The 13,074-nt window shown below is 49.1% G+C and overlaps 1 protein-coding gene across 2 annotated transcripts; it reads right to left on the bottom strand.

Moving 5' to 3' along the window:
- Nucleotides 1-887: 887 nt before the first annotated feature.
- DISP2 (dispatched RND transporter family member 2) lies at nt 888-12,239 on the bottom strand. 2 transcript variants are annotated; one of them, XR_001922011.2, is made up of 7 exons: nt 9,429-9,451; nt 7,437-7,560; nt 6,564-6,679; nt 6,176-6,294; nt 5,442-5,539; nt 1,336-4,815; nt 888-1,248 (listed from the first exon to the last, which is right to left on the bottom strand). XR_001922011.2 is itself a non-coding variant. In XM_008926456.4 (7 exons), the coding sequence occupies exons 1-7, from the start codon at nt 12,113-12,115 to the stop codon at nt 1,396-1,398; spliced, it is 4,314 nt and encodes a 1,437-aa protein (XP_008924704.3). In that variant the 5' UTR covers nt 12,116-12,239; the 3' UTR covers nt 888-1,395. The 2 variants fall into 2 exon arrangements, 1 of the variants encoding a protein (XP_008924704.3); XM_008926456.4 differs by adding an exon at nt 11,709-12,239 and having other exon boundaries at nt 888-4,815; nt 9,429-9,458.
- Nucleotides 12,240-13,074: the final 835 nt, after the last annotated feature.

Genomic DNA, 13,074 nt, shown 5'->3' with positions numbered 1-13,074 from the left:
GAAAGAATGCATTTGTATCAAGTGTTTCCCGACTTAAAAGACATACTTGCAGTGTTCTCCAACGTGGTTTTCATAACGGGTGGGAAATCCCTCCAGAGAGCAGCGGGAACAGCTCTGTGAGGAGGGGGCTGCAGTCTGAGGGCAGTTCTGGCTGCCCACACACTCTCCTGAACACACCCCCCGACAATTTCACTATAAAAACGTGAAACTGAAATATAAACAAAATATGAAAACAAACCTGACATGTTTACTATCAGCTTTAAAAGATCATAGCCCTAATGGCTATCAGGCAATCACTGCCTGTCTCCTACAGAGCAGGGGCAACTTGTGGGTGTCAGAAGGAGTAAGTATTTTTAAGATGTATACTTTCCTTTGGAAAATATATTAGGCACTTAAAAGGTGAAGAAAATAACCCCAGTGTTCTTGGCGAAAATGAAGCATCACACAGATTTAGGAAAGTTCGTCATAAACATTTATTTTATGTCAACCTGTTTAGAGAATGTTTTACTCTTCAACAGATAGAGGTTAGGAAGTGTTTGTTTTCCTGTTTGTTTTCTGGTAGAGGGGAAAAAAAAGTAAAATTCAAGATTCACTAGATATGTGAATTTTAAAAAGTTATGTGTTTGTGGGGAATGCCTTGAGTGGGAACAGGCTGTGAGGAGGACATAGAAAGCACCCGAATCACAGAGGGGACGAGCACTCTTTTCTCAAGGGGGAAATTCGCACTGAAAATCTTTGGCAGTACTAGAATTCCTTCAGATAAAACAAATTGGAGTTGGTACTGGAAATAGATTTGGGCTGGATTCTGCAGCCCCTCCATGATCAGGAAGAGGCTGTGTCAACTCAGAAGCCTCGAGGGGATTTTTTGTAATATCTGAGTTATTTTGATGAGGTCTGTGAACCTGGGCTTTGCATAAAGTAGAAAATGAAAGACTTTCTTTTCTTTAATTAACCGTACACTTTACAATATCTAGATTGCCAGTAGTTTAGTTTGGGATTTTTTTTTTTTTTTAACATGAGCTCTCTTTCTCTGTCCTTAAATACCTGGAGCTTCACCTCATTATTTCTCTCCTCTGTGACCTCGACAAGAAACCAAAATCTATTCACCTTGTAGGAAATGGCAAACCAGGTTTACTCGATAAGTCCTGCAGAACAGCTGTAACATGGCACCAGACACTGGAGGGTCAGAGGCTTGTACTCGGTGAGAATTGCTCTGTCATCCTCTCACTAGCATCAGATCTGCTGGTTCTGTGGAAACACAGGTGTTTGCGCAGCTGAAATACTAAGAAATAGTCTCAGCTCTGGGAGAGGTGGGAGGAAAAAACTGATATTTACAGTTCCAAGGAGATTTGGACTTGCCCGTTCCCCAGCAGCATCTTTGCTCTCTGCCAGGTTTCAGCTGTTGTAGCCAGAGCTTTGTGCGCTGGATCGTTTGATCCAAACATCAGGCATGTCTGGTTGGCTGTTGGGTAACACGACCGGCCCCTCGCTCCCCAATCCAAACCGATTTTTCCACGAGGAGCTGTTCTGCTGTGACGCTGCCGGAGAGACATCAAAGACAGTCTCCCTCAGGTCCAGCCGCAGGGTATCTCTCTTGCCGTTCAGGTAACCTCTCTCTGCGTTACCGTAGGAGTCAGACAGCTCCAAGGCATCGGGACAGGAGCTGGCTGACTCAGCAAGCTTCAGGCCCTGCTCGAAATCACTGATCGACGTCTCGCTGGAGATGTTGAGCATGTCAAAGGAGCTGCCGAGGGAACAAAGGCATCTGTGAATTTTGTAGATGTCAGCAGCAGGGAGGGGGCTGCGCTCTGAGGTATAGTCTGGCTGCTGCTGGGCAGTGTCGCTGGAACACTGGGATTTATTGAGCTGCCCGTCTTCTTCCGTGCCAGCCGGCTGGGTGTGGTCCAGCCCAGACCCGTCCCACGCTTTCAGACCGTACTTTTGACAGCGACAATCTCGGCAGAGTCTCTCCCTGTGAATTTCTGCTTCCGAGGTGCTGTGCTTGTAAGGAGAGGAAGTTTGTAGGGCGGGACACTGGCACAGGCCGACCTGCTGGTCTCCAAGGGTCTCCTGCAGGCTCTGTCTCTCTCTGTCCAGGGAGGGGTGCGTTCCCCCTCGGGGGCATCTGTTGTCTTCAACCTGTGTGTCTTCAGAGAGCACAGAGGGCCGGTTGGACAGCTTGCTCGTGGAAGTGCTGTTGTCAAAACTGTCGCTGAGTTTCCTGGACAAGGGCTGGAGCTCGTATTGCTCATTTGCAGTGTTGGCTTCCTGGACCTTCCGCAACCGGTTTTGCTTCTCGCTGCCCCCACAGGCAAAGTTTCCGTTCAGCCCGGAGTCATCGGTGTAGTCTTTCATGGTGTGGGCACAAGGCCAGAGGATCTGCCCACAGTTCTTCTCCGGGCCGAAGAAGCAGCAGAGCGACTGGAAGAAGAAGCTGGCGAACCCACAGCTGATACAATTGATCATCATGACGAATATCCCCAGCTTCCTGTACGCCAGGACCGTGGCAGGCAACATGATGACCCCTGCAGAGAAGAGAGCGGAAGCTGCCATGGCCGTGGCACAGCTCATCTGCTTCAGGGAAAAGGCCACTCGGCTCAGGCGGTCGGAATGGGGGCACAGGTGGTAGGAGATGCAGTAGTTGACGGTGAAGTCAACAGAGAGACCTACTGCAGCCGAAATGAAGAGAGACTCCACTGCATTGAGCTGCCACTCCAAGAGGACCAAAAGGCCAATGGTGACCAGGACGGTCCCCGCGATGGCAGTGACAGAGAAAACACTAAGGAGGACGTTCCAGGTAGTGAGCAGCAGCACCACGAAGGAAACTGCTATGGAGAGCCCCATGACCACCATGGTTTCTGTGCTGAGGCTGTCCTGCAGGTTGTACAGCTCTAGTTTACTGGTAAACCATCCGTTCTGAAGCCCCACGGGGGCAGTTTTCATTTCCTCTGTTACCCAGAGGCTGATTTCCTCATAAAATTGTTTGGATTTGCTGTAGTTGAAGCTATAGTGGTAAACAGTTTGAAACTGCAGCACTAAGGCAGTGAGATTTCCCTCCTCATCAAACCTGAGGCCCAGGTCATACGTTTCTGCCCCTTCCCTGCCCTCTTCCAGGAGCATCATTTTGATGCAGTGCACGAAGACTTCGCTTCTGTAAGGGAAAGAGAAGTGGTTACAGCAAAGGTTGAAGCTGTGGTCTCGCTGGGAGCACTGGCGGCTGTCCATCCACCTGAGGAACTCCTCCATGAAGCACACAGTAGACTTTTGCTCCGTGTCAGGGTAATAGAATGTTTTGTTCTTCACTTTTTGGCAGAATTCGAGGAGCCACTTCTGGGCATCGGGGTTTTGGATTGTGAAGGTGGTGTCTTTCACTAGAGTGCCGTTGCTTTTTGGGTTGAAATGGTCCCCGTTGTCCACAGGCAGAACGCCCCAGACTATGGTGACGGGCATACGCTGCCCTTCTCCGCGCTCCAGCCTCTCGAACATGAACTGGTGGCAGTACTCGGAGTCGTACCTCTCGAAGGGGTGGCTCAGCCTGAACACCTGGACAGATGATGTCTCCAGGGTAGGGAGCTTGAGTTTGGGGTTGGAGCAGGAAATGTAGGCACCTCCAATGGCTAAGGCAGCAAACCAGCAGATCCAGATGTACCGAAACTTGATGACGCCGCAAGGCAGGAGCTTTTCAAAGAGCAGCTTGGAGGTTTCAGACAGCGTGTTCTGGAGCCCCCTGAGGATGTAATGGAGGGAGAGAGCGACTCTCTTGTGGCCGCTGTTGTTCCAGTAGGCTTCTGGCTTGTAAACGCAGGCGGTTGCGACGTAGCGCTCGTAGAGCACGGCCGAGGAGGGGAGCCAGGTCAGCATGAACAGCAGGTTCACCAGCACCGAGGTGCCCATGTAGACGGCGAAGCAGCGGATGGCTGTGATGTTGCTGATGTAGCTGGCGTAGAAGGCGGCGCCCGTCGTGAAGCACGAGGCCAGCATGAGGTACCCAAAGTGGTGCATGGTTTGACTCACCCACTGAGCGAGCCCGGCCAAAGGGTTCTGGCTCTTGCTGAGGTTCCACAGGTCGAAGAAGACAAAGGTGTGGTTGGCACAAATGCTGCTGAGAACGATGACTGCTGTCAGGTTCACAAAAGGGAAGTAGGTGAATCTAAAGGCCACCTTGTACAAGAAGTAGGAGATCATCAAAGAACTGACAACAGCAAGCAGGACCATCAAGGTAATAAAGAGTGAGCGTAAATAAAAAGAAATGCTTAGAAAAATAGCTAATATTGCAAGTACTGGATACTTAGTATCCAGTAAAAGGTAGTGATGGAACAGTTTCTGTTTAAGGCCCAGGTCCATTCCAGTGATAGAGGTGTAGTTATCAAACAGATCCCAGGTTTCAAGGTTGTCTAAGTAGATCCCCATCATCGATGCACCTTTTCTTGTAGGCAGGAAGAGCAGGCTGTATTTGAGAGAGGGCACTTGGTACTCCATCGTCTGGGGGCTGAGAAAGTCCCTGTCGACCAGGAAGTGAAGCAGTTGGTAGATGGCATTGAAGCGGGTACATTTTTCTGGGACTTGGGCACACTGGGAGTGTTTCTGTCTGACGGCCGCAGGGCCTATGCAGGACGGGGTGAGGACACCTCTGTGGTAGTCTGGAGCACAGGCACGGAGCAGGGCCAGGGTGTGGGAGATGTCTCCCTGGGTTATCTCCAGGCACGAAGACCTGTTGTACAGGACAGCGATGTAGTTCCCCAGGGACCAGCTCGGGCAGCATTCGTTGGCTTCTGTGCGCTGGCAGAGGTCTCGAAAATGCACGTGGGAGCGGATCTGGAAAACAGACCAGGGGCATCAGGGCAGACTCCAGTGTGTTCCTTGTTCCCTGCAGTAATCCTCCCTACTCCTTCTTCTGTCCTATCCTCCCCTTTCCCCTTTTCCCCTTTCTCCTTTCCCCTTTCCTTTTCCCCCCAGGTGTACCAGCCATCCCTTGCCATCCTCCCAAAGACAAATCCCAAACACCATTTGCCTTTTCCAAAAATTAAACCTTGTCCATTATTTATGTTTTATAACCACAGGTTTTCAAATTTGGCTCCTATGGCAAATGCAGCTAATCCCATTAGAACTCCCACTTTTAAAACTTGCTGCCGGTGTCCAAGCTGATAGTTCCATTTCCATAATTAGGTTCTGCTGCCCAAAATCCTCAGCAGCTTCTGAGGAACACCTTTGGCTCCCAGACCAGCTCTTGTTCAGTGTCCGTTTATTCTTGTTTAATTTGCAACTGGCAGGTGGGATCATCCCTGTATTGCCAAGGAGATGAAATGCTTTGGAATCCTCCAGGTGAAACCTGTTGTGTAGCTCACGTTCTTTCTGTTTGGCATCCTCTCAGCTAGACATCAAAAATTGTGGCAGACAGAAAAGAGACAGCCTGTACATGTGTTCTTGCTGCCATCACTGACCTTGTCTTGTTCCATTTGACACATAGACTGAATAGCTTGCAAGTTCCATAAGCTCCCAGCAGTTGTGGACATAAATACCAGCTGGGAATAGCTCTTTTCTGAAATAAAGAAGAAAAAAAATATTAAAGAAAATGATTAGCTGATGAAAATTAATCAGCCAGGCTGTTTGGAGTAGACTCTCTGTTCATGGAAAAAGCAAAGTATCTGTGTGTATCTCAGTGTCCACAGGACTGCTCTGGAGGGCTCCCTGCAGGGATGCAGGTCACAAGACAGCAGTGAGTGGTAGCATCTGTCTCGTGTGACCTCAGCTCTGCTCCTTGCCCATCTGCCATTTACATTTTTCAAGAATAAAAGAAGGAACAGAGAGGGAGTGGGAGCAGAGAGGGAGGGGAGCATGCGCTGTGTTTTCAGAGGATTCACTTTGGATGTGGGTAAATGGTAAAAACATTAGTCCTTTAACATGTGCTTTTAAGGGATATTTCTAGAGGGAAAACCAGAAGTATGGCAAAGGGTTAAGAAGGAGGAACAATTCTTCTCCAGAATTTCTGGACAAGCCTTTTCTGACCACTCAGTTCTGAAGTGCTGGGAGGGCACTATCAGAGCTCTCCCATGTGGAATTGCGCACACTGCTTGCTTAGAGCCATTTCAGGGTATTCCCCGTGTCCCACTCTGACAATTCCGTCACTCGGGTTCTGGGTGTGCAGCACTTACGGCCCCGTCGACATTCCCCTCACCTGGGGGGCCACAGAAGAATCCATCTGCTCCGTAGCTTGTTTCCACCATTCTCCGTGTCCTCGCTGCTTGTTCTCCCTGAGCAGCCTTCTGGCCTCTGCCCATGCCAAGGTCATCATAGCTAGCAAAGAGCAGATTATTGTTAATAATTATTGCTACTATCTGGAGATCATCTGGCCCTGAGTCACATTCACTGACAAGGGCCTGGTGCCACACACAGCAATAGGGAATCCAAATCCATTGCAGGCACACAGACTTCAAACTCTGCAGGGTCCTGGTCACTTTTGAGTGCAGGATATATATTATACTTCACGTAGATATCTTGGAATATTGAATGTGTGCCTTTACAGTCAACATCTCCCTCAACCCCCCCAAACCAAACCCAAATACCTTTTCTTCTTGGCATAGGGAGAAAGGGAGAAGGTCTTCTTGTAGCCCGTGTGGCTCTCGACATTCCTCCACACAACGAGCTTCCTGCCAATGTCAGTGTCTCGTGGCTCGAATCCCTGCTCAAGGAAAAGGGCTTTGTCACCACTCACACTTCACTCAGCTGTCCTTAGGCTTCCTCTGAGACACAGAAACTGTATTACTGCATCTTGGACAGAGACACAAGTTCAACTTCCCCTGGAACTACTGCATCCCAGACACGAGAGAAAAAATATGTCTCCTTTCCCTTCTCCGCAGCAATGGCTACAATTCTCTCTCCCTGATATCCTAAGACTCTTCTCCTTTTCAAGTGTAATGGTCCCTTACAGAAATGGCACTGATTTTCCACTTCATGGACGAACTCTAGTGTAATCTTATTTTTTCAGGATTCCTCCATTAACTGGAGGCAGGGATGACTTTAGGGAGTGTGGGATTCTGCATGGAAAACAGGACTCTGTGTAGTGCTCAGAACAGGGCAGGCTCTCTGTTTCTAGAGCCTCGTGCACAGGCTGTAGGAAGCAAAGCCAGATCCTCCATCCAATCTCTGCCCAGCCTGGGGGTGACCCCAGCCTTCCAGCTGTGGAAGGGGAGCAAAGGGAGCAATCCCAGTTTGTGCTGGCAGTGTCTCCACCCCCGAGGGAGGGCACTGGTGGGAGTGCAGAGCACAGCTGAGGGGTGGGCTGGTGGCTGCCACTGGCGCGGGCTGTGCTCTCCCTGTGTGCCAGAGGGGCAGCTGTGCGGGGCTGACACATTCTGCTCGTCCTGGAGGGATGGTATCCCGGCTTGGCCGTGCATTTTCCTTATGTCCCTGTCGAGGTATCAGCTGCAGGGACTTACCATTAAGGGTTCTGAGAAGTCAGGCAGGTTCCCGACGAGCAGCCCAGCGACGGTGCAGAGCACGGCTGTGACTGAGCACAGCCCCAGCACGGCCAGCGGCCACTCCGCCACCAGCTGGGAGTAACTGCAACCAACAGGAGCACAGAACACGAGCTGTTAAAGACCTCTCGGGCACCCAACCTGCTGTCCCACCAACGAGGTGTTAGGAACAGGAAGGAAAAAATCAGGGTTTCTGCTTCAAGCCGTCATTTATTGCGAGGCTTGGAGGCTCTAGTACAGCTGTTAATGAACATATTACACCTCTAACTGGATGTTTGCAGGCCGCTCTAATTAACTCGGGTAATTACATTTTGCCTCGCTGCATTTTCCTGCTTTTTCAATCCAAAATAATAAAAACCAGGCTCTTGTGTCCTAGGGCAAAATGAAGCTTTAAATGTTTAACTTCAAAGATTGCATTTAAAAAGAGCTTCTTCCTTTTTCCCCCCCCCGTTGTGCAATGTCAGCTGGTGGCTGCAACAGTTTGGGCTGCAGATTTCCAGCCTGGGGACCCTGAGAAGTCTTTGGGCTATTCTGAAGAGTCCCCTGAAGGCAAATAACCCAAGCAAGTCCATTGTCATTGGTCTACATTCATATATTTAGACATTGGTCTAAATTCATACATATTCAGTACAATATATATAATTTTAATGACATTTCACCCATTTTTAATGACATTTCTATGCCATCAAAACTCTTCCAGAGAAGCAGCTTCCTCTGATCAAACTATTTTTTCCAGTTACTTTTATTCTGAAAGAGCTGGGGTAAAATTTTCAATCCAAGCTCTATTTTTATTTTGGTGCAAATTGTCTCCCATAAAGGATGATCTATGGAAGTTACTCTCCCACAGTTTTTTTCACCAGTGCAGGTTTTGCTGCATCAAGATTTTTGTCTTCCTCAAAAATACGTGTTGAGATGTAAGATAGCAGAATGGGTTCCTGCTCTGGTTTGGCAGGTTCTAGGCAGTCCTTTGTTCTGATGTATTTCTGAAATATGAGAAATTCTTTGTCGATAAATAATTGACAAATATCTGGGTTTCAGGTATTGAAATTCACAAATATTTGTGAAGGGAAGTGAAATATTTATGAACATTGTTTGAGGTGGAATGTTCCTGTTTGCCTGCTCTTTTGCTCCTCTTGCCTCTGACTCCACTGCAGCTATTTCACCATTAGAAATCATCACAAGCACTTCAAACACCTTTTCACATGACTTTTGATTTTTTTTGTATTTTTTTTCAATTTACAACTGCCTTATCAAATTTGTTTTCATAGATGAAGTCTTTGCTGTTGAAAATGAACAAAAATTGCCCTTTATGCATTAAAGTACTTAATTTCTGAAGGCTGTTTTGGGTGCTTCCATGTCACATTAACAGAAAAAAAGGAGAGAGAAAGAAAAGGAATCAGTTCCAGTGTCTGATGATGGAAGATACTTATCCAAATCTTCCAAACCAAAATCAGCTTTTAAACGGAAGTAGAAAGCAATGAAATTGTTTTAATTTGGAGAAATGTATTTAAAATCCTCTGTCTTTTGAAAAGATGAATTTAGTTCATGGGTGGGCTCTCCTGCTTATTGCTCATCTGGTAGGACAAACTGGATTAATCATGTATAAATATACATACATGTATATATATATATACACACATATACATACACACACACATATATAGGATTATTATATCCATATATCTACAAAGCTACTGTATGGGTTAGAGCCAGGCACCTGCCCAAGAACAGCTACTGAGACAGCGTTGCTGTTCATTAATTCAGGTTAAATTGATCTCAGGTGCAAATGGAGATTTTCCCAAGGAGTGGGAAGCCCCAGGAGCACTGCCCTCCCCTCTGGAGCTGGGCCTGGCAGGATGTCACCCCCAGTGACACTCTGCTTTCTGGTAGCAGGGTGGGAGAGCACTGATCACACAGGGTAGAAGGGCAGGAAGCTTTTGCTGTTAAACATACCTTTTTGGCATCCTGAAAGCTTTGTCGTGTCTGCAGACAGAAAAAAAAAGAGATGTGTTCATTTATTGTAGTGCTGCACTGGTCTGAGCAGGTTAACCCTTGCAGGGCTGTAGGCACCAAGCTGAGCCAATGCTGACACAGGCCTGGCACTGTGTGAATTAGTTTAATGAGTAACAGAGCCTCTGTCTCTCCCATTTGATCCAAAAGGCTGGGAAGCCATGTAGGCTCCTCATTTTGCCCCTCTAAGAAAACCCCGCAGAGTGTATTGGACATTAGCAATGCAATCCCATAGAAATCTCCGTGCAGCTCTTATCCATGAAAATCTGTCTGGTTTAAGTGCTTTCCTGCTGAATTCTTAAATTGTTTCTTGACATAAGCAAACCTCTTTATTAAATCTCATGAGTTGGGCTGGCAATGCTTATAGATAGCTTTTAAATCCTGTTCAGCTCGGCGAGGATTTTCCCCAAAGGTGGCTCTGATTTGTTTCCCAGGCCCCTCCAAAGACAGTATTTTTCCAGGCTAGAGGAGCAGAAGGCCAGTGGAGCTGCTAAAATTATTTTACCATGATTATATTCACACAGGAGCATTTGTTACTCCTACTTGTAGGGCTCTGAGGAAAGAAATAAAGAAGCCTTCCCCAGGGGATCCAAGGTTTGTTAATGAATCCCTGAGGACAAGCTTTCCACCGGCATTCTGACAGAAAAGCTACACCTCAGTGGGTCACATATCTGCAGGACCTTTTGTTCTGCTGTCTCCACTGAAATGTCCCCTTGAAACATTCCCTGGCCTGGAATGGCTTTGGGCTGAGCACAGCTTCCAGAGAACTGCTCCCACCTCTCTCCGTAGCTGTGCCGAGCTTCCCACAGCCAGAGCTCCCTTCTCCTCTCACCCTCCTCCCACACTCCTGCTTAAGCTGGGAGAAGGTGCTGCGGCATCTTCGTGGGACAGATGGCCCTGCTCCCTCCCAGCACCCAACTGGTGACCTTGAGGCAACTCCTCCTTCCTGGCCTTGCTATGAGTGGGAGAAATGGGAAAGCAGCGGAGCAGAGTTCCCCGTGGCACAGTCACTCTCAGTGACTCGTGTAATAAGTGTACTGTGTTTCCCTCATCACACTAATGCTCTGTAGATTCAGGAGAGAGAGAGAGGAGCGAAGCAAAATCCCCCCCAGATTATCAAAGCGAGGTCTCTTCCCGGCAGCGTGCTGCCCATCCTGTGCTAATTCCCTCACAATAGCTCCTCAAGCAGATTTGCTTGGATTAAAAACCCCATTCTGGCATTATTATGTTATCACTTTTCTGACTGCTGGTGCTGCACATGCTGCCAGGGATTTGCAATCCAGCTGTGTTTCCTACTTAAATAACCTGTTATGGAGGACGTGGTTGGCAATTTTGTTGATAGCCTGTGAGCGAAAAAGGATCCAGGAAAAGGATCCAGGCTCCGACTGTAGTTGCTCTACACTGCAAACAAGCAAATTAAATCCTCTGTTAATGGCTGGAAAATGAGACTGTAAAGGGCTTTTGTGCCTAAGCCTGCAGTGCTGTATACAGGCAAGGAAGGAATCCTGTGCCATCTTTTGTCAGGATTCAGTGGCTACGGCTGCAAAGGGCTCAGGGTCTCTAGTGCCAAGAGTGGACTCCAGGAGGGACCCGGGAAGGATGGTGCTGGCTGGGAGGAGCAGAGGGTCCAGCTCAGGCTGTTGTCCCAGCTCTGCTTACAAATGAGGTTTGCCCGATTCTGGCATTGCCAACACCTTTGGTGATTCCCAGCCTGCAAAACCAGCTGATCTTCTCCCTTTTGTATCTCTCACTGCCCAGCTGTAGCCAGCCCGTACCCTCGGCGGCCACTCCCTTCCAGCACAGGCAGAAGCTTCCGCAGGGGCAGGAAAAGAAATGAACTCTGCTCCTATCACTCTGCCAAGATAAAGGATTGGCAACTGGGTGGCTTGGAGTGTGACAGGAGAAAATACAAAGGCCACAGAAGATGGGCATAATCACAGCTGTGTGACCTGGGAGCAGCCGGGTGACCTTGGCTTTAGCCAGCGAGTCCCTTGAGAAGGAAATCCCTGCTGTCCGTGCTGTGGAAATGGCAGCTCTGTGTACACCCACTACAGAGGCGGAGAGCAGACCGGATCCCTCTGTGCCTTCTGGGGCAGCTGCTGCCCCCAGCTGAAGAGCAAACCCATGTTTGGTGCCTCCTCACTCAGACCCTGCTCATCCCTCCCGCTTCCCACCCCCTAGTCCGGGAGGTGCTTTTGGAGCCTCTCTCCACGTGCCTCTTACCTGACTGTGACAACGTGGTGCTGCACCGGCCGCCGCTGCCCCGGGGACCACTGTTTCCAGGGCGTTTCTGAGGCCTCAGGGTGGGAATCTGGCACGGGCTCCCCGCTGGAAAGGTGGGAGCACAGCACGGGCCTCTCGCCGTGCCCAGGGAGCGAGGGCAGGCCGTAGCTGCCCTGGGGTTCCTCCTGGCTGCAGGGGTGGTACAGGTGGTGCTGCTGCAAGTCCTGGGAGCTTGATGGCACCTGGCCGTTGGACTGGGTGGAGACTGGCCCAAGCGTGTGGCTGGAGGAGGGCAGGGTGTCCCCCCCCAGCCTGGGGGACGCGGGGACGGGGCAGTGATGGACTGGGCAGATCCTTTCCCAGGAAGTGCCGCTGTAGCTGAGCTCAGCGTTCCCGATCTCTGGCATGGCAAGGCAGGTCTGGCAAGGTCCTGTATTTTGTTTTTCTCTGTGAGAGAAACGAAGGGAAGGTAAAAGAGCGGGAGGCTGAAAGGCTGCATCCTGAGAGCTGGAGACTTTCACAGCCCTCCCACGGAACACAAATGTCAAACCTCACCCACTGTGTGCTGTACTGAGCCAGCCTCAGGGCTGAGCTGCATTACGCTTTTTATAAAGACATCTGTGACTCACTCAGGGATCCCAGGTGATGGAGAATCCTGGAATCCATCACATCTTTGTGTGTGTTGCTCCAAAAGTTTGGGACATTGGGTAATACCCCCAAACAATTCTCCAAGACATTTCACTGTGGAGGGGGCTGAACACGCTGACTGGTGATAATGGCAGGGTCCTAACTCGGGACCATGGAGGGATTACAGAGCCCTGGGGACACAAACCAAAGGAATCTGCATGTGAAGAAACCACTCAATTATCTGTGCTTCCTGGGAGGATTAATTAGTGTGATTGCTCTGCAGAAGGACTGGCGCTGCTCCACGTCGGGACAGCAGGAGAGTGAGTCATCCCTGGCACTGGCACAGCCCAGCAGTGAACCCGGTGCATGTGACTGTAACAGGGGCTTCAGCCTCCAGCCTGGCACATTCCCTGATGGCTCCCATGTCCTGCAGGCTCCACTGGGCTCTTCAGGAACATTTTGTACACAGATGTCCCGAGGATGATAGCAACTGAATTTATGGGTCTTGCCTTGTAGGAAGGGATCTCTAAAGATCTTTTGAAACTTGACTTTCCTCAGGATACTCAGTTTACTGAGACAAAACACTTGGAGGCTCCAGTTCCCAAATAATGAGGTCTCTGCAAGATATACTTTGTTTTCTCCAAGGAATTTAAAACATTATTGCATTCTTATAGTTCTTGATTTATGGAGCCTGAGAGGTTTTGCTTAGAGAAAGTTTGACTAATACTTTGAAGGACTG

This window comes from Manacus vitellinus, unplaced genomic scaffold (genome assembly GCF_001715985.3).
Source record: "Manacus vitellinus isolate BGI_N305 unplaced genomic scaffold, ASM171598v3 scaffold_63_pilon, whole genome shotgun sequence".
Lineage (NCBI taxonomy): Eukaryota > Metazoa > Chordata > Aves > Passeriformes > Pipridae > Manacus > Manacus vitellinus.
The sequence above is the reverse complement of the archived record's forward strand: the minus strand, read 5'-3'. Positions and strand labels throughout refer to the sequence as shown.

Excerpts from the sequence above, each read along its gene's own strand:
- DISP2 (XM_008926456.4), bottom strand. The coding sequence starts at position 12,115 with ATGCCAGAGATCGGGAACGCTGAGCTCAGCTACAGCGGCACTTCCTGG. Across the intron at positions 6,680-7,436 it reads ACTTCTCAGAACCCTTAATG|GGATTCGAGCCACGAGACAC; the intron begins GTAAGTCCCTGC and ends TTCCTTGAGCAG. Across the intron at positions 6,295-6,563 it reads CCCTATGCCAAGAAGAAAAG|CTATGATGACCTTGGCATGG; the intron begins GTATTTGGGTTT and ends GCTCTTTGCTAG.